This window comes from Castor canadensis, chromosome 14 (genome assembly GCF_047511655.1).
Source record: "Castor canadensis chromosome 14, mCasCan1.hap1v2, whole genome shotgun sequence".
NCBI classification, from domain to species: domain Eukaryota; kingdom Metazoa; phylum Chordata; class Mammalia; order Rodentia; family Castoridae; genus Castor; species Castor canadensis.
This window is the reverse complement of record NC_133399.1, coordinates 28,211,110-28,233,831: the sequence shown is the minus strand read 5'-3', so window position 1 is coordinate 28,233,831 and position 22,722 is coordinate 28,211,110. Positions and strand designations below refer to the sequence as shown.

Below are 22,722 nucleotides of genomic sequence, written 5' to 3'. Positions count from 1 at the left end.
TTTTGTGTTTATTTGATTTGGGAACATTTTTGTCTCCCATTTATTTCTTTGATGACCCACTGGTTGACCAACAATGTATTGCTCATTCTTCATGTGTCAGTACTTTCACTGTACATGCTTTTGATGATAATTTCTACTTTTTTTCCAGTGTGGTCTGATACAATGCAGGTGATTATTTCAATTTTCCTATATGTTTTTAAAACTTGGTTTATGTCATAAAATATGATCTATTTTAGAGCAAGTTCCATGGGTGACTGAGAAGAATGAGTATTATTCAGTTGCTGGGTGAAATATTCTGTAGCTCCCCGATAAGTCCATTTAATAATTTTCATTTAATTATGAAGTTTCTTTTTTGGCCTTGTTTTTTAGTCTGGATGACATATCTATTGGTGAAAGACGAGTATTATATTCTCTATTCTCATTGTGTTGGAAAGATTTTAAATACAATAGTATTTTTTAAATGAATTTGGATGTGCAATTGTTTGGTGCATATGTTAACAAATTTTTTCTCCTTTTGTGGGATTATTCCCTTTATTAATGTGAGGTGATTTTGTCTCTTCTGACTAATTTTGGTTTGAATTCTGTTTGGCATATGAGTAGTGCTAATCTTTCACACACCAAGGGTCCTTTTCCTTGAAAATGTTGTGACATCACTTCACTCTAGTCAAAGTTTTTCCTTTGTCTGTGAGATGCATTTATTGCAGGTCAGAAATTTTCAAGTATTGCTTTTTAATCCAAGTAGCTATTCTGAATCATATGATTGGAGACTAGAGACCATGAATATACAGAGTTAAGATTGAAAGTTACTTTTTATTATTCAACAACTTTTCATTTACACTACTTATGATAAATTATACACATCAACACTTATGACATATCAAACATTTTCATTGCAGTTTAGTGACATTATTTATACTCACATTTTGGGACAAACGTCAGCATTATCAACTTTATAAACAAACTTCATAAATTTAAATGTGGACCCATTATAAAACTCCAAATTTCATCCCCACCTGACCTGTGGAATCCCTTTGACTGTAAAAAAGATAAGGAATTAAAGCCATAAACTACAAAGTACTGTGTCCCCATAGACAATATTAACAGATCTAGATGTCCAGTTTTTCTAACTTTGCCAAAGATATACATAGGACTGGAGGTTACAAGAGCTGTCTCTGGAGCATCTTTGGGGCATACTAATATCCTTGTTCCTCAGAGTATAGATGAAAGGTTTCAGCAGAGGGGTGATACAGTGTACATAAATTAGACTACCACATTATTTCTAGGAGACTGGGAAAATGCTGAACCAAAGTATTCTGCAAGGATTATTCCATAAAATAAGCAAACAACTGACAGGTGAGGCCCACTTGTGGAGGAGGCTTTATTCCACTGGAGGTTGGAGTTTTTGAAATAGAGGAAATAATTTTACAGTATGAGAAAATGACCCCTGAAATAGGGAAAACACCAAGTATGACACCAAAATATACCTAACAATGGTATAAAGCTCCAAATACAGGCAAGGTTATGGTTCAGAAGGATGACAAAAGAAATTAGCAATTTACAAATCCTTGAAACAGGAAACCTGTAATGCAATCAAATTGTGGAGCTGGGATTCAAAAGGACTGAGTTAAAAACACCAAAACTAAGAAGACACAGAAGCAAGAGTTCATAAGACCTGTATAATGAAGAAGCTGACAGATGGCCATCAACAGATCATAGGCCATCACAGTCAGAATCATATTATCCATACAATCAAAAGTAGTAAAAAGAGACATCTGTGTCAGACAGCCCATGTATGAGATGGATCTGGTGCGAGTTTTGATGTTCACAATCATCTTTGGACTGTAGTAGAAATGAAACAGATATCAGTCAAGGACAGGTTGGAGAGGAAGAAGTACATGGGATGTGGAGGTTGGAGTCAGGTTCTCAACCACTGTGACCAGGTATAATGGACAGGAATGGTCCAAAAAGGATAGGCAGGTCAGGGTCTTCTGAGAAGCCCATGAATTGGACTTCTAAAAGTGTTAAGTTCTTTGCTTCTTTGCTGTTCAGTTTCCTTTTTAAAAAGAAACATTATTGAAATGTTAGATGAATAAAAATTCATCTCGGAGTCTATATATTTTGAACCAATGTATTCACAAGTAAATAAGTCACATCTGAGTTTCACATAACAGTAGCAACATTTCTCATTGGGGACAAATCCAATCTTCTTAGCATGCTTTCATTAATGGTTTATGTCTTATTCACCTCTTTCTAAAACACCTAATTTAATGGCACTCAAGTAAGCCATGTTGGAAGACTAAAAGCATTAACAATCACAAGTCCACAAAATAAAATATAACCCACTCATCTAAGAAAAAAATTTATAAAAATAATCTCAGATTCACTTAAGAAAAATATCATTCTAATTGAAGGAAATTAAGAGGAACAAAATTATGGTTTGTGTCATTGTAACTCAGTGATACAACTTCCACAGACTTAGAATATTTAGCCTGGCTCTGTAAGAGTAAGGACTCCATTATGGAAACACAAATTACAGTTGATATAGTTTCAAATCAGAATAAATTGCTATATGCCACTTAACTCCCAGGAATTTTTCATCATTCTTTTCTTTTTTGATATCCCTCCTCAAAAGGTGTTGACCTAAATATTGTATTAATGTGTTTATTTCATAGTCCTAACTATCCTTAGCCTTAGTGAACTTAAACCTTTACAAGGTTTTCTAGTTAAATGTGCATAATCATATGATATCAGTGAATACCAATGTAGCATTTTATTCATTGTACCCATCAATAGTTAAACACTAATGGATTAAGAAGTACTTTTGAATTTGAAAAATGAATAGAGGCTTATTCGTATTGACTCCATATAAAAAGTAAAATATCTGTTTTTTAAAACAGATTTCCACTTCCTGTTTTTCTAGATCCTATATTATATTACAGAATTGATCATATGCTTCATTTTTCCCCAATCAAAATTCCTTTTAAATGCCATTGAAGAAGAAAGCATCCAGCGAAGAACCAAACCTCAAGACTGAGAGCCAAACTTCTGATTTCTAATCAATAGATTTGCATATCACTTTTTTCCTGACATGGATGAAATTCTTTTACTTACACTATATGAAGGATACTGGAACTCATTATTTTGCCAAGCACTGCAGTGATTGAAATGGGAAAAAGGAAATAAATTATGTATTCACATATGAATATAACATTTTCCCCCTCTTTTGTAAAATGGGGGTAATGTTTGTCCACTTTAAAAAAGTGCTTTAAATTTTAACTAGCTAACCAGCAGTTTGAATCCCATTGGAAATGTACTTAGCTATGAGTATTTTTAAATGACCAGATACCCTGACCAAAGATCAAAACCTGTATCATGCAAATAACAGCATATGTTATTTGTCATTTTCTCAACAAGACCAGCGACCACTGTCTTAGAGTGCTAATTTATATTTAGAAAATACTTAATGAAATTACCATTAAAATTAATATGCACATCTGCCAGTATTAGCATGTGAACATTTTATAATACTTGATTCAGAGCTGACATTTCATAGAGTGTTGAAATTATACATACAGATTTAGAGCTCTTGTTATCTCTGCATGATTCCTTTTTCTTACATACCTATCCATGAAAAAAAATATTTTCAAGACTATGGTGAGTAGATTTTCCTGCCAATGTCCCTGTCAGTATTGATTTGTGTATTGACAAATAGTTTTCCTAAAATGATTTTAAAATTGCCTAAAGCCAATTTATTTAATACAGACCACAACACCTGTTGAAGTAAAATACATTATTTCACCATCAAGTCAACATGTGAAATTCATACTACTTCAAATGCTTACAAATGGAATTAACTGACAAAGGGATAGCATTTAACTTGTAAACTCATGGTTCTGATGATTCTTTCAAAATCTGTGTTCATCACTCAATGTAACAAAAGGGAGAGATTTAATAAAATTTTTTGAATGGGGTAGTTCTCTGAATTGCCATTGATAATGCATAATCAATTGCACTCTTAGTTACTTGCATTTGTTTTACCTATAAAAATCAGTCATGGTCACCTACATATTCATATTAAGGTTTCCTGTGAATTTTATCCCTGAAACCTATCCTGCCATTATCCTTTTATGACAACACACCATAAAATTTCAACTTGGATAAGAAATAATATGTCCATTTGGATCCAGGAAAGGAGACACTGCCGGGGAATGGGATTCACAAAATTAACATTGTTGTCCCATGTTATTTATATACATAAATATGCATAATAAATGTAAACCCTTCTGTGCTTATACTTGTTAATGGAAACATGGACAATGACTGCACTTATACATGTGGCACCCAAGGGAAGAATGGCAAAACCGCTGATTGTGATGTGTTTAAAAATAATGAGCTCCATAGTGATGGAAATATTGGGCTCACTGACAAAGTTCTCAAATGGCATTGGAGACTGCAATTATGTGAGTCACTATAATTTGTCTTGGCCTCAGCATGAAGTTTAATAGCAACTTGATTAGGTCCCCTTTTTATCCAGAGACTGTCTCTTTCAGTAATTAATGAAGTTGTGATTAAACAGGGTTACAGTGATCATTATTCCATGACATTCCTACAAACAAGATATACTTCATCTTCTTTCTAATTGATGGAACATTCCTGAAAAGAATGTCATGGTGGGTGGGAAATCACCAGATGAGATGAAGCCACACTGTTTATGGCCAAGATTTGAAAACCAAGGAAGATCATGTTTCATTTAACAGAGATTTTGTTGTTGTTGCTGTTTTGTTGTATTTTATTTTTAACTTTTATGGTGATGCTGTGGGTGGGGTACATTGTGGCAATCACAAAAGTTCTAACAATGTGTGAAATATATCATACTTTAACTTCACCTCCTCTAACATGCTCCTGTTTCCTCCCATACACTTCCATTCCTGGAATAGTTTCAATAGGTGTAGTTTTTTCATTTATATTCCTGTGCACACGGTATTTGGACAATATTCACTATCCCACACCTTTTCACTACATCCTATCCCCTCCCACTGCTACCAATCCCCAGACATGACCTGTTCTGCTTTCATATTCACTGATTTGTAAAAGGAAAAAAAAGAATTTTTTGTTTAAGAGAGTGACATAAGGAGTCCTCTTGTGACATTTCCATGTATATGTGTTTTATAACCCCAATTGGTTCATTTCATCTCTTTTTTTCTGCCTTAGTTCCCTTTGTACGGTGGCTTCAAAAAGTTTAAAATTTATGTATTCATCCTTCTATAGAGAGTACCTCTGTTTTAACTCATTCCTTTCCTGGTATTATCAGAAATATCTACAGGTAAAATCAGAAATAAAACACACTAACATGTCTTTCCAAATACATGCATATAATAAAATACAGACCAAAATAAAATTTCTTGCTAAATAAATAAGCAAAAAGTAAAATTAAATCACAAGATATTTAATTTCAACAGTATGACTTAATGTTATGGAAATTAACTTTGCTATTATAAATAATATCTGAATTTTATTTTGGTCAAGTTTAGGTACATATCACATAGTAACCCCATATGGTGCACACATATTCTTGAAACAATGTACTGAGTGCAGCCATCTCAACTGGAAATGAACTCAGGTATCCATGATGAATCTCGAAGATACTAACAACCTAACATTAGTGAAGTAAGTGGAGCGAATATAATTAAAAATTAAATTGCAAGATCCTGGTGTGGTGAAATACACAAGTAATTCCAGAATTTGGGTGGCTTAGGCAGGAGGATTGCAAATTGAGGTCATCCTGGCTACCATGGTTTTGGAAACCATGTTCCAAAGAAAATAACTTACATTTTCAGACTCTGCATCTAATGCATTAATTTTTTATTGTTTGCAATCAATATAAATGAGCCAATGTCTTACCACAGGTATACTAAATGCAGATTTTCAACCTCTGTCCAGTTTCCTGAGTAGGATACCAAAAGTGGACATTATGTATTTTTTGAGATTATGAACTAATACAAGCATAGGGAATGATGTGGGAAACTAATCATAAATAAAGGGAAATGTTATAAACTCCCATATAACAACTATAAACATACAAACAAAAATATCTTTTACCAAAAATGAAGAACAGGAGGGTTAAACAATCCTGTCCAGAGGTTGGTTCCCGGGAGAGGAGGAGAATATAAAGGCAGGGGAAGGATTGTGAAGATGGCAGAAATATTATATTCTCATGTATGAAATTGAAAAAATGAAACCTGTTTAAACTGTTCAAGGAAGGTATCAATAGGGATTGAGGAGAATGATAGAGAAGGTGAATTTAGCAGAGATAAATTGTAAGCATTTTTGTAAATTCACAATGCTCTCCTAGGACTGAAAAAATATGATGATAAAAAAGAATATCCTGGAGTAGATACAAGAGAGAGATGTGTTCTGAACTGTGATGTGCATACTCTGCTACCTTTGCCTGTGTTATTTGACTATTCTTCCTATAGAAAATAACTAGTTGCATATAATGCTTTGTCTTGTGATATACAATGAATCCTCAAAATAAGTGCCTTTTCCTTGGGTAAGAAGAAAGTAACATGTTTGGTTGTGTTGTTGGGGGGGACAATCTGCCAGTATTCCCATATGATGATGTCCTGTGTCCATAATCAGAGTGCTATGCCGTCACAGATTCCCTCATTTGTACCCACCAACTTCGTGCAGGTTACGCAGGAGCAATGTGCTCATCCTTTTTCTTTGAGACAATAATAATGGGGTACTTTTGTCTAGAGGAACATGAAAATCTTAAATAAAACAAGATACAGAAAAATCATTGCTAAGCCCCTGCAAATGGGAAAGAACTGTAAAACAAGTAAAGATGATATTTTTACTGTCCTCCTTTCTTCTTCACCATTCTTTACTAAGGAAACAGTTTAGAGAAACTATACCTGCTGCTATGAGTGTGGTATCTACACTTTAGCAGCACTGAAAGCAGAAAAGAAATTCTGAATAAAATTTCCTGTTAACCCCACCAAAACCAGGAATACATACTTCATAGTTTTCATAATTGAAATTATATATTAGTATCCTCCTACCTGAATACCCAAGTTGTCAGGTTTGTCCTTGGGATGAGGAAACAAAACTTCCAGTATTCCTTCCCACATCCAACATTTCACAGCACTTACTAAGTGAAAATGCTTCTCTGCTGAGTGATGACCAAGGAGACCAGATCAGAGCATCCTCCCATGATTAGCATATGAGGAAAGCTAAGACCCATGTCCCTTGGGTGTACAGGAATTGTGTCACTAAGAAGATTCTGGATTCAAGCAATGGTTGAAAGAGAAAAATATATGGTCCAAATTGTCTGGGATTATCCAAATGAAGGGCTGGAGAAATAGGCTAATTGTGGATTACATGACCTTGGTGTTTCAGTGTGCAGAATTCCTAAGTAATCATACTTGCCCAAAAAACTCATCCTTTAAGGATTTACTGTTATTAACATAGGAAAAAGAGAAATGAATGTCCACAGTAGATTTTGCAATCTTTCTTTTTCAGGCAATTTCCTGTGTCCTAATCCCTCCTTCACATCTATGCATTTAGTAACATTTGAAATATTTATATGATCTGAAAACAAACACATCTATATATGTTCAAAGTTCTTTCTGTGTTATTTCTAGTTCCATATTAGTGACAGATATATTAAGAGCTTATGAATTTAAAAATATTTAGCAGATACTTCAGTGGTATTAATTGCACTAATTTGTCTTTTTATTTTAATTTTTTTCATTGCTATTCTATATGATGGTGCATTGTGGCATTTACAAAACTTCTTACAATATAACACTAATGGTAACTGTTGAAACCATTACAGGAATAGGTGGAGTACAGTGGAAGGGATGAATTCAACTATGATGTATTTGATACATTGTAAGAATTTTGTAATTTTTTTATTTATTACTTTATGCAACTATAGTTATAGCAACTCCATACACATCTTTGGAGGTAGCTAGCAAATGATATTTAGGTTTTTAGTGATATAATATCCTATATTGTCCCATTGACAATCTTTCAGTGTTAATCTTTCATAAACCCTTTTATTTATAGTTGGGAACATGAGCAGTGATAATGAATAATGAAAAGCTCCTTACCTCATGACAGGAAGGAAGCAGAGAGAAAGGAAAGAACCCCGGTTCAAGTATAACCTTCAAAGAGACAAACCCAGTGACACACTCCAGCCTGGCCCCATTTCCCAAAGTTTTAAACACTTCCAAAATATTAGCAACAGTTGAGGAGGAAGCATTCAACACATGACTTGAAGTGAATTTCATATTTAAAGCATTGTGATAATATTTGTTTAATAACATTTTATTTAGATTTCTTTTAGTATTCATACATGATTCCATTCTGTACACATAACCTGCAAATGCAACTATTTTCATGAATTTGAAGGGATGTTTTTCCTCTCATTGTTACCAAACAAGTATTGATTTATATATGCATAAGTATCTAATTGAATTAGAATACTAGACGACTATTGCCATGAATCTCACTACTTTATGTTGAAATATATTTAAATATCTCTGTGAAGTTTGTACAAGTTTCTAATTTTTTAATGGATATGAAAATTGCCTGATGGAGACACATCATTTAGCTTGTAACTTTATTAAATCCTTTGAAATACTTATGCCTTTCTCCAAGACATACAACTGACAAGTGCTATACAATATGTGGTTGGAAGATAGTTTTTGACTTCCCAAAATTGGTGCACAGTCAATATTACTGTTAATCACTTATATTTACTGTTCCAATAAAAGTCAGTCAAGCTGGGCATAAGTGGCTCATACCTGTACTCCTAATACTTAAGAGGCTGAAATTGGAAGGATAGCAACTCAAAGCCAGTCTAGGCAAAAAGGTTGTGATATTGTATCTCCAACAATATCTGGGCACAGAAGAACACACTTTGATACCATCTGTGATGGAGGCTGAGATTAGGAGGATGAAGGTTCCAGGCCTGATTTCAAGACATCATCTCAATAGAAAATACTGGGTGTGGTGGCAAGCACCTGCTGTCCATGCTACTGCAGAAAGCATAAATAAGAGGATCCTGGTCCAGGCCTGCTAGGGCAAAAGCTAACAATCTATGTCCAAAATAAACAAAGCAAAAGAGGGTTAATTTCTTGGCTCAAGTGGTAGAATGCCTGCCTAGCCAGCATGAAAGGCAGCGTACCACAAAAAAATGATTTGATATCACCTGTATCCACTTATTATGTACCACTAAAAATACTCAGTAAGATTAATTCCAAGATAACTAATCCAGAAAGTTTTATTGCATGAAATATTGATATTTGGCTCCTGTAAAAGAGAACATGCCTTGAAATGGGTATTAGACAATCCACATTTTATTCCTATTTATTGATTTGCTACACATGCAAAATATGTGTAAATCACTGTACCTCTCTGTGCTCATATTTTTAATAGAAATAGGGAATATAACATGTATAACCAAAACTTGTATTGTCAGTAATCAAAATTTGGAACCTAATAAACACTTGAATATTGTGGTTGTATTTAAAATAAAAGAAATCATTTATTAAGTAAATAGTGATACTGACACTGAAGCCTTGAAATTATGTGAACATCTAAAATGTGTTTGTGACCAAACAGTAAAATTTCCTGTCCATTTTGTTTCTGATCTTTTGGGGTTTTGTACAAATGAATCAAGTATTGATAATGCTGTTATAAGAAATTATAAGGCCCATTTGTCATGTGTCCATGACATACATACAAAAATAGTAATTTTACTATGTCTCAAGTTTGATGGGACACTACAGAAGGGAATGAAAGAGACAGGGTCTATTTCATTTTGTTTTATTTTTGGTGCTTCCTCTGTGATTCTGGAGAAGGCAGAAATGAAGGAAAATTAGTCATTCTGCTCCAGTTACACAGCATATACTTATACAAAGCCAAAATTAAAATGCAACATTACACAAATAGTAAAAAATTTTTTGTGTGTCAAAATATATCTTAAAGAGTATGAAGATTAAGTGCAATTTACTAAGAACAATATATCACTTTAATACCAAAATTTTGTGTATTCTTGAATTATTAGCCCCTTTACTTGCTTAATCCAATCTAATTGCAAGTGTATCCACAATAAATCAACCCAGAAAAGAATGCTGGCTCAGAGATATTATGTAACTGCCCTAAATTTAAGGTATAATAAGTGGGGTTAACTGCACATCCATGTGTATTGTAGCACAATTTATAAGCATCAATTCATGGAATCAGCCAAGATGCCCATCAACGAATGGATAAAGAAAATGTGCTGCAGGTACACAAAGAGTAGTATTCAACCATAAAGAAGAATGAGACTATGCCACAGGAAAATGAATGGGACTAGAAACTGTCATTTTAAATGAAATAAGCTGGAATCACAAAGACAAGTATCATATGTTTTCCTTCATATGAAAAATTGAGACTTAATAAACTTGAAAGCAAAAAAAGGAACTACTGTGGTGAGGAACAACCAATGACTGAGGGAGGGGAACAAGAAAAGATTACAAAGGAATAAAGAAAAAAAATATTAAATCTCTTAATCAGAGTCATTGATCTTTTCCACTGTTTGAAAAGCAGGACAAAGTTTCATAAAATGGCAGTGGTATGTACTGCAGGTAAATCTCAGGTATATATCCTTTTTGCATGCTTGTCAGTTGCCTGAATGGGAAGTAAATCAAGGCCAGACTTTAACACTTCTTTTGAGAATGAGTGAGATGGACACAATATTTCAGGACTATTTATATAGCTGGTAAGATTCTGAGTGTGAAAAGAGACAGGTTTGTGTTCAATGGTTGTGTATCTTGTCTTTCCCTGGCTTTTCCCAATTTTCTCAGCCAAGCACTCATTTGCCTTAAAGTCTGGCAGAAACTCACCAGTGCGTGTGTGTAGGAGGGAGAAGTCTCATACTGCAGAGACAAGGAAGTGAATTGACTGGTAGAACGACAGGATGCCGTGGTTTTTGGTCCAGGGCTTCTGTATCTCTAACTAGGAATCTCAATTCACAAAAGACATAAGAGTTTTTGGTCTAAGTATTTGTATAACTTACATAAAAATATTTGCCTAATTCAGTGTAATAATAAACATACTGTTGAACTTATAAGCAAGGGTAGACTACTGATCAATTAAAAATAATTTACATAAAGCACATAAGTGAGAGCCTAGAACTCAATAATCACTCCTTTTAAGTTCTTAATGCTATGGCATTAACTTATTCCCATTCCTATCCTCATCAATATCTTCATAAACCACATGTAATGCTTAGGGGAGAAATTGTTGGGACTCACTTGCTTCCATATTGGATGAGATGTTCAGGGAAGAAGAAGTGAGGAGAAAAGCAATCATTGAATGAAATCTCTGGGTTACACACAACTAAACACCAAAACATATAAACATCAAAATCCCCACAGCTTATATTCTCCATATTATGATCTACCCATGGGCCTACCAAAGCTACATGTTTGTACTAATGAGGAGCCCACAGTGTTTCAGGCACTCCATCCTGTGTCCTTCATCTCTCTCCAAACTGACTGAATCTATTGGGTCATGATCAATGAGTTCAGATCCAAAGACCATTTACTGAATGGTTGTCAGGAAAGTCTCAGGTTTTACAGAAGATTTGAACAGAGATAAACAGCAGCTTCTTAATTCAAAATGCACATTAGGTACAGGCACAAGTATGGAAACCAGTGGAATTGAGACCATCATACCTACATTCTAAATGGATGCCAAACAACCCGAGGGTAGACTATTCTATTCTGAAGCTTCTTCAGAGCACTAATAATTTCCCTATTCCTCAGGCTGTAGATAAATGGATTCAGCATAGGGGTGACCACAGTGTACATCAATGAAGCCACTGAATTATTTCTGGAAGAACAGGAAACAACAGATCCAAAATATTCCCCAAGTCCTGTCCCATAAAATAAGCAAACAACTAACAGGTGAGATCCACATGTGGAGAAGGCTTTATACCTCCCACCTGATGATGGAATTTTCAGAATTGAAGAAATAATTCTATAGTATGAGAAAAGGATCCCGGATATGGGAAAAACACCAAGTATGACACCAATAACATACATAATTATGCTATTGCTAAAGCCATCAGTACAAGTGAGGTTTAAGAGCTGGGAAGGATGACAGAAGAAATTACCAATCTCCACATCTTTAAAGCATGTAAGCTGTAAGAAAATCAGATCATGCAACTGGGATTCAAACAGGCTGAGGGAAAAAGACCCCAAAACTAAGAAGACACAGAATCGAGGGTTCATAATCACAGAGTAATGCAGAGGGTGACAGATGGCCACGAACCTATCATAGGCCATCACAGCCAGAATCATACTATCCATACATGCAAAGATGATAAACAGAGACATCTGTGTCAGGCAGCCCATGTAAGAGATGACTCTGCTGTGAGTTTGTATATTTACAATCATCTTTGGGACCGTGGTGGAGATGAAACAGATATCAGCCAAGGAGAGGATGGAGAGGAAGAAATACATGGGGGTGTGGAGATGGAAGTCAGAGCTGACAGCCAGGATGATAAACAGGTTCCCAAGCACTGTGACCAGGTACATGGACAGGAACAGTCCAAAGAGAAGGGGCTGCAGATCTGGATCCTCTGAGAGTTCCTTCAGATGGAATTCTGAGACAAGTGTAACATTTTTTGTTTGTATATTGTTCAGTACCCTTTTGAAAAAAGAAAATTTGTTGGAATGTGAAACAAATAAAACACCTCCTCACTGTACATATTTTGAATGAACTCACAAGAATTCACACTTGAATTTCACATATCTTTTTCCAATATTTATCAATTATGCCAAACCCATTCTTTGTACTTTTTCATTGTAGGTTAATTACCTCCTTCTGAACACATCTACTTTATCGACATTCTTCTTAACTACTGTAGAAAAGCAAGAATATTAGTTGTAACAATCACAGGATCCCTGTGAAATACAGTGTATTCTTTTTAAAAATTAATTATTTAGTAATGCCTTAATTTTTAAGCACAATATCTAATTTGAGGAAATTAAAAAGTGTGCAAATTGACCATCTTTTTCTAAGAAAAAGAAGCAATTACCCTTGTCTTCAGAGTATTTATAAACACTTTATAAGGACTATGACTGCATGATATGAAACAGGTAGTTCATATTCCAACAGATATTTTTGCATGTATATCATATCCCAGGAATTTTTTGGTATTCTTGGGATTTCAGATTTCCCTCCCTGTGGATGTCTGTGCTCACCCAAATATTGTTTATATTTTAAAATTTATTTTGCATGTAATGCAAAATAATTTGAAAAAAATGAATAAGTAATTTTAAAATTTTATGCAGGTTTATTTTTATCAACCCATAAAGTATCTGTAAACTATCTGGTATGTAAGAGAGTTCCTCATTTTTTTCTTTATATTGATTCTCCATTCTAGATCAGCATACTCATGTGATACATTGTTTACCTGATCACAAACATGTATTTGCACTTGTGGCATTTAGCACTCAAGAAAATCCTTAAAGACCAGATCTGATTCCAAAGCTTATTATTACTAGTTAATATGTTTCTTTTTATAAATATTTCCTGATACATGGGTTTCAATTTTCTTACTTCAGCTACTAGGAGAAAAATTGGGCTTTTTGTTTTATCTGGCTATTGTATGATTAACTTTGGGGGGAAAATGCAAAAATCAGAAAATTACATGAAATAACTTAAACACATCTCAAGCACAGTTATGAAAGTGAAGAGTACAGAAAATAATGTAAACACACCAGGAAATAATGTCATTCCCATTAACTGTAAAATGGGTGTAATAAAAAATTACCTTGTATGATTATTGTAAGGAACTGCTTTAACATGCTATATGGAACTGGCGACACTCAGTACACTTATTAACATATTTAACTTTGGATATTTGAAAATATTCAGGTAATCTGGCCTCAAACCAAACCTAGTAACATAAGGAGAATATGCATTTGAAGTTGTTGTGTTCTGTTTGACCAGTGTTGAAAATCATAGTCTTTGAATACTTTCTGGCATTTAGAAAATGTCACATGAATAGTAACTACTGTTGCTGTCAGTAATAAGACTTGTTTATATAACATATAAACTTTTAATAATATTTACATCATATCCAGTATAGTTTAGAAATCTGAAAAATTCCTATAAAATTTGGATTCTAGGCATCTCCCTATGATGGCATTCTTTTGATCACCTTCCATAATTGGTACTATTGTCCTGAATATTGGAGTAAATATTCCTATGGATATTTCCATTTTATTATTGATTTTTGTTTCAATAAATACATTCCCTAAAATCCTTATTTAAGCTCATTTGTCTAGTACAGAACATGACATCTGTTGCCCTTAAACTTTGTGAGTTTACATTTGCAGAGGGTTTTAAGTGTCCCTGTGAAGTACACGGATCTATTTCAAATGCTTTAAAAGATAAACAATGTTAACTGAGAGAGTGATCCTTTTAAATTGTAAGTTTCTTATTATGACAGTCCTCATATAATACTTGTGCCTCTACATGACAAATAAGTGAAAAAATCTATAAAAAGGGTTGTTGAGGGATAGTTCTCTCATTTCAAATGAATAATATATGACCAATTTTACTCTTCAGTGCCTACAATTAACACTTTAAAATTAGGAGCAGGTGTGATCCCACAAGCCTGTAATCCTAGCACTCACTGACATTGAAGGAGAGGGGTTTCCAGTTAGGGGAAAACATGGGCTTCTCCCCAGACCTTGTCTTAAAGCAAATCATTCATTATCATCTATATGCTCTTATTCTTTCGATCTCTCATCAACTTTATCCTGGCAGTTTGAAATTTCAAATTGATGGGGAACAATAATACATTTGCACATCCTTCTCAGTGGGGAGATATGGGAGCCAGAAAATTACCATTTTTGATCTCATGTCACTAGTCATTAAAATGGAAAAATGTGCAGAATATGTGCAAATATCTCCAAAATGGAAATAGTGGACTCACTACTGAATAAAATTCTCAAATGGTATTGGAACATGGGTTACATGAAGATCTAAAATGTCTCACAGCCTGAGGTATGAGGTTTACATGTGTCTGTCTTCTGTACACTATTCTCCTTTTATACCCATGAAAACCTCCACCTGTTTTTAATTTACTGACATAGACATGATGTAATGGGAGTATAGGGCACATGTTTCTAAGGAAAACAAACAAGAAAGTAATATTTTTTCTTTTCTCTAGTTCAGTGGGAGATTCTTGAAATGGAAGAAACCAGAAACAGATAAGCACTGGCGGCTGTTTTGAGGTCACAGAATTACAGCCAGTTATGGACACTGGAAGCATCTATTTAATGTTCAACAGTTTATTTTTTATGCCAAATATGTGCCAGTTATATTATAGGCTCTTCAGAATCAGAAATTAAAGAATATTCATGCTTCTCTGAATATATGCATATACTCTATGAAGATAAAAAGTGTCCCATTTGAAATATAAAGCAGTAACATCAGATGACATATTTTAGTTTTATTATTAACAATAATATCTTAATATTTTTTGCACTAATATTGGACATAACTCCTCTTACTTTTGATCTACCATAAATACAAATAGAAAAGTATAGGGAGAAAGCATCTTTTCCTGGAGTGGAGTGGCAGGTTGGGTTTTCAAGGGGCATCATGTCAGAGTTCTCCAGGTATGATGTCCTGTGACTGTAATCCAGTAACCCAATTCATATATGAATGCACTCTTTTCTACATATCAACCTGATCCATGTTACTTAAGATCAATATACTCCTTCATTTTCTGTAATACAATTCTGTGGGCACTTATAGCTACAGGAAGATGAGGCATCTTAAATGAAACAACCCACATAGAAGATTTGGCTCAGCACCTGCAATTTAGATATCCCTCAAAACATTTCCAGATGTTAGTTACCATTCTCCACCTCTTCCTCAGCATCAACATCCTTATCATTTTGTGGTTCTTAGGAAACAGTTTAATGGGACCAATTTTCAGTTTCTGTGAATGACATTTATATGCAAAGTAGTACCATGGTCAGTGGAAAATAAGCTTTGAATAAGACAATACCACCAGAACTAACATCATAAATTTAACACTTTTTAAAACTGAAATTTTATGGCTATCTAATCAATAAGGTTCATCTTCATAAAGAAGAAACATAACTTCTAGTGGTCCTCCCCACATTCAGCATCTCTCTTAGCACTTACTGTGTTAAGCTGCTTCTCTGCTGTTTCATGACTAAGGAGTGAATATCTGAAAACCTCCACTTGTCTGTGACTTGGTGAAGGCTCAACCTTTTTCCCCACAAGTGATGGGAACAGTGTTAGCTAGGAACTTCCTTATCAGGACAACCATAGTGGAGGAGGTAAAGACATAGTCCCCATCACTGGAGTCATAAAAATGAAGTGGATTGATATGCTAATTATGGACTGTATACAACTTTGGAGGTTCAATGCACATAGCTCATAGTTAGCCAAATTGTTCCAAGTTTCTCAATCCCAATGGATTTTCTGATATTAATGGTGTAAGAACTGAAAATGAATGTCCAAAATAGATTTGGAATTCTTCTCTACTCAGGGGACATTCATATGTACTAATCCATTCCCTTACTTCTATGGATTTTATATACTCATCTGATTTTCTATACTGGAATGAAATTTAACAATTTTAGGTGGGTGTGATGACACATACCTGTAATCCCATCATGTATGTGGCAGAGACGTGAGGATTGATAATTCATGGCTAGCATGGATTACATGCAAGGTTTTTGGGCTTTTAATTTTTAAATTGCAATTTTGCATATTAATTGAAAATGGGGCTTGCGTGTGGTATTTCCATGCATTAATATAATATACTTTGGCTGTTTGCACCCCCTCTATTACTTTTTCATTCCTTTCTCCCTCCTTTTTTGTATTTATAATAGATTTCATTATCTTAATTTCTACACATGTACATAATGTACAATGATCATATTTGTCAACAGTTTCTTTAACCTTCTCACAGGGCACCACCACAAAATAGTCTGCCTTTTTTAATTGTGTGAATTTTTTCTTAGGTATAGATTGTCTACATGGGATATAAAATGATACTTCTTTTTCTAAGTGTTGCATAAGTTGCTTAACACAATGACCTCCACTTCTATCCATTTCCCTGGAAATAACTTAATTTTGTCCTTACTTAAAGCCAGAAAATATCCCATCGTTTGTATACACACCACACTTTAGGCTCATGCCATAGCTTGTTTATTGTGAATACACAATAAACATGAGTATACAGATTGTATGAGAACCTACATTCATTCAGTTATATATACACAAGTGATAGGGCAGAGTCTTATGACAATTCGATTTTTAGTTTAGTATGAAATTCCATACTTGCAGCACAAATTTACTTTTCTACAGTGCATGAGTGTTCATTTTTCCATGGATCCACAAGAGCATTTGCCATTGTTTGCTTACTTGATAAAAGCCATTCTAACTCTGGTTAGATAGAATGGCAATGTCATTTTTCATTTCCTTTATGGTTAAAGTTGTTGAAAAATTCTTCCTGAATTTATTGGCCATATTTTGCTTCTTTTTTGAGAATTCTCTTTTCAATTCAATTCCCCATTTACTAATTGGATTATTCTTTCAGTGCTTACATTTTTGACTCTCTTCATATATTCTGGATATTAATCCTTTTTTTCTGAAGTATCATTGGAAAAGATTTTCTCCCACTCTATTGGCTGCCACATCATCTCTACGATTGTTTAGATTGATTTGCAGAAGCTTTTAAACACAATCCCATCCCATTTGTCATTTTCTACTCCAATTTCCTTGGCTATTAGAATTCTAATAAGAATTTCTTTGCCTGTCCTTTACATTTTCCTATGTAGTTTCAAATTTTCAGATATTCTATAAAAATGCTTGACTAATTTTTGAATTGATTTGGTATAAAGTGAAAGATAGGAATCTAATGTTAGCATTCTGTCCAACACAATTTGATGAAGAGGCTGTTTTATCTCCATGATTTATTTTTGGTCCTGTGGCCAAAAATCTGATGGCTGTAGCTGTGTGGATTGTTGGTTCTTCTTTATTCTATTCTGTTGGTGTACTTGTCTATTTTTGTGCCATTACCATGCTGTTTTTGTTAATACAGCTTTATGGGATCTTTTGAATCACAGTACTATGATGGCTTTAACATTCCTTTTTGTGGTCAGGATTGTTTTGACTATTCAAGATCTTTTATGCTTCAGTACAGTTTTTATTATCAAGTTTCTATTTATGTTTAAAATGATGGTGGAATTTTGGTGTAGATTTTGCTGAATCTGTAGATTGCTTTTGCTAATATGGCCATATTCACAATATTGATTATCTTCATACATGAATATGGACATCTTTCCATTTTCTAGGGACTACTTCAGTAACATTCTTCAATGTTCTATACTTAGCATGGTGAAGGTCTCTCACCTGCTTATTTAAGTTTACTCTTATATTTTGAACTTCTTATTTATTAGCATATATTTATTGTTCAATATATACTGATAATTATACCGATAATGTAACAATTAGATTGACCCTATCCTCCATTTTCCCTCAGCATCAGTGGAGAAAAACTGCAAACCTTGTCTCTTTCCTGACTTCAGAGGACATGCTTTTGCTTAATTCCCCATTTAGTATGATATTGTTGTAGGTATGAATATATAGGCTTGATATGCTGAGATACATTCTGAAATCCTGCAAGTAGTTGAGAATTTCATAGACATGTTACTAGACATGGTCACCCAAAACACACAGGAGTCACTCAAGAAATTCCAAGACAACAAAAATAAATAATATGAGAAAACCCAAAAACAAATAAATGAAATCATAGGAGCCCTAAATAAATAATAAACTGAGAGAGCACCATAAATAGAGAGATAAATGAACTAAGGAATAAAATTGACAATATTAAAAAGGAAGTGACCCACAATAGGGAAAACTTCAAAAAAACAATAAAACAGAAATACAAAACAAAATGGAAGGCCATTCCAGCAGAATAGAACAAACAGAAGACAGAATCTCAGAACTTGAGATGAAATGGCAAATAAAGGAAAACTTGAAGTTAAACAGCTCAAGAACTGTGAAAAGAAAATGCAAGACCTCACTGACTCCATCAAAAGACCAAACTTAAGAGTCATGGGCATTGAAGAAGGAGAAGAGATGCAAGCAAAAGGAATGTACAATATATTCAACAAAATAATTACAGAAAATTTCCGAAATCTAGAGGAAACTTTGCCCATTCAGGTACAAGCAGCCTCCAGAACACCGAACAGACCTGACCAAAACAGAACTTCATTATAATTAAAACAACAAGCACAGAGACTAGAGAAAGAATATTGAAGGCTGTAAAAGAGAAAAAACAAATAACATACAAAGCTAAACACATCAAAATCCAGCACATTTCTCAATGGAAAACTTAAAAGCAAGAAGAGCATGGAGTGAAGTCTTGCAGGCACTGAATGAAAATAACTTCAATCCTAGGATACTCTACCCAGCAAAACTATCATTCAAAATACATGGAGCAATAAAAGTATTCCATGATAATCATAAATTAAAACAATATTTAACTACCAAGCCACCACTACAAAAGATTCTCCAAGGAATTCTGCACACAGAAAGTGAAAGCAAACAAAACTATGAAAGAGCAGACAATACCAAAACACAGGAGAAGAACAGGCAAGAAAGTAGAGAGTAATATTGATTCAGCTGCACACAATCAAACCCTTAATCAACAAAGACAACTAAATGACAAGGATAATCACATAACTATCCATAAAAAACACTGAATGTTAACAGACTTAATTCCCCCATCAAAAGAAACCACTTGGCAAACTGAATTAAAAAGGAAGATCCAACAATCTGCTGCTTACAGGAGACCCACCTGATCAAAAAAAATAAGCACTGACTGAGAGTGAAAGGCTGGAAGAAGATTTACCAAGCCAGTGGCCCCCCAGAACAGGTAGGGGTAGCAAAACTTATCTTGGACAAAGTAGACTTCAAACGTACATTGATCAAAGGGGATAAAGAAGGTCACTCCATATTAATAAAAGGGGAAATACAACAAAAGGAATAACAATTATCAACTTACATGCACCAAACATCAATGCACACAATTTCATTAAATATATTCTGAAGGACCTAAAAACATATATAGACTCCAACACAGTGGTACTGGGAGACTTTAATACCCACTTTGCAGCAGTATATATGTCATCCAAACAAAAAGTCAATAAAGAAATTCTAGAAGTAAATCACACCATAGATCAAATGGGCCTAGCTGATGTCTAAAGAATATTTCATCAACTTCTACAAAATATACATTCTTCTCAGCAGCCATGGAACATTCTCAAAAACTGATCATATTTTCGGGCACAAAGCAAGCCTCAGCAAATATAAGAAAATACAAATAATCCCATGCATTCTATCTGACCACAATGCATTAAAACAAGAACTCAACAACAAAAACAGCAGTAAAAAACACGCAAATATGTTTTTTATTTCATCAATGAAATAAAAGATGAAATTAAAAGATCCCTGGAAGATAATGAAAATCAAAACACCACCTACTAGAACTTATGGGACACAGCAAAGGCAGTCCGAAGAAGAAAGTTGACAGCCATAAGTTCATATATTAAAAAGTCCGAAATAATCTCAAACCAGTGATCTAAGGCCATATTCAAGCTCCTAGAAAAACAAGAACAAACAAATTACAAAACATGCAGAAAGAAAGAAATAATTAAAATGAAGGCTGAAATCAATGAAATAGAAACAAAAAATACATACAAAGAATCAGTGAAACAAAAAGCTAGTTCTCTGAAAAAATAAATAAGATTGACAGAACCCTGGCTAACCTGACTAAAATGAGAGAGAAAAAACTGAAATCAGTAAAATCAGGAATGCAAAAGGGGAGATAACAAAAAACACCAAGGAAATCATCAGAGACTACTTTGAGAGCCGATACTCTAATAAATGTGAAAATCTTGAAGAAATGTGCAGATTTGTAGAAACTTACAACCACCCAAAAGTGAACCTAGAGGATATTAATCACCTGAATAGATCAATAACACAAAAAGAAATTGAAGCAGTACCAAGAGTCTCCCAAAAACCAAAAGTCCAGGACCTGATGGATTCATAGGTGAGTTCTCTCAGACGTTTAAAGAAGAACTAATACCAACTCTTCTTAAGCTGTTCCACAAAATAGAAAGGGAAGGAACACTGCCTAACTCATTTTATGAAACCAATATGACTCTCATCCCAAAACCAGACAAAAACACCCCAAAAAAGAGAACTATAGGCCAATTTCCTTAATGAACATCGGTGCAAAAATCCTCAATAAAATAATGGCAAACTGAATCCAAAAACACATCAAAAATACTATACACCATGACCAAGTCAGCTTCATCCCACGGATGCTGGGGTGGTTCAACATATGCAAATCTATAAATGTAATACAGAACATTAATTGAAGCAAAAACAAAACCACTTGATCATCTAAATAGATGCAGAAAAAGCCTTTGACAAGATCCAACACCACTTCATGATAAAAGCCCTAAGAAACTAGGAATAGAAGGAATGTACCTCAACATTATAAAGGTTGTATATGACAAACCTACAGCTAGCACCATACGTAATGGTGAAAAATTGAAATCATTTCCTCTAAAATCCAGAATGAGACAAGGGTGCCCACGAGCCCCACTCCTATTCAACATAGTACTGAAATTTCTAGCCAGAGCAAATAGGCAAGAAGAAGCAATAAAAGGAATACAAATAGGTAAAGAAACTGTCAAAATATCCTTGCTTCCAGATGATATGATCTTATACCTTAAAGACCAAATAAATCCTACTCAAAAAGTCTTAGACACCATACACAACTCTAGCAAGGTGGCAGGATACAAAATCAACTTACAAAAATCATTAACTTTTCTATACACCAACAACAAACAAACTGAGAAGGAATATGTAAATATTGTAAATATTCCATTTACAATAAACTCAAAAAATCTAATACCTAGGAATAAACTTAACAAAGTACATGAATGACCTCTACAAGGAGAATTCCAAACTCCTGAAGAAAGAGATGGAGGAAGACTACAGAAGAGGTAGAGAATGCCTGTGCTGATGGAGTGGTAGAATCAACATAGTAAAAATGGCTATACCACCAAAAGCAATCTACATTTTTAATGCAATTCCCATCAAAATACCAATGACATTCATCACAGAGATTGAAAAATCTACACTAAATTTCAAGAGACTGAGAATAGCCAAGGCAATAACCAACAAAAAGAGCAATGCTGGAGTTATCATAATACCTGACTTCAAACTAAATTACAATGCAATAGCAATAAATGACAGCATGGTAGTGACTCAAAAACAGACATGAAGACCAGTGGAATAGAATAGAGGACCTGGAATGAATCCACACAACTTTACCCATCTCATTTTTGACAAAGGGGCCAAAATTATATGATGGAGAAAAGACAGCCTCTTCAAGACATGCTGCTGGGAAAAGTGGTTACCCATCTGCAAGAAACTGAAACTAGTTCCATGTCTATCACCCTGTACTAAAATCAACTCAAAATGGATCAAAGACATTAATATCAGACCTCAAACTCTGAAGTTAGTAGAGGAAAATGCAGGGAATACTCAGGAAATAATAGGTATAGGAAAGGACTTCCTCAATTG

At 34.2% G+C, this 22,722-nt stretch overlaps 1 protein-coding gene across 1 annotated transcript in view; it reads right to left on the bottom strand.

The window, feature by feature from the left end:
* Nucleotides 1-11,729: 11,729 nt before the first annotated feature.
* The window catches only part of LOC141416200 (olfactory receptor 7E24-like), a 41,264-nt gene continuing 30,271 nt past the window's right edge, over nt 11,730-22,722 (bottom strand). The window contains exon 3 of the mRNA XM_074053289.1: nt 11,730-12,705. Within this exon, the coding sequence (XP_073909390.1) occupies nt 11,730-12,705 (976 nt within the window). The remainder of the gene's footprint in view (nt 12,706-22,722) is intronic.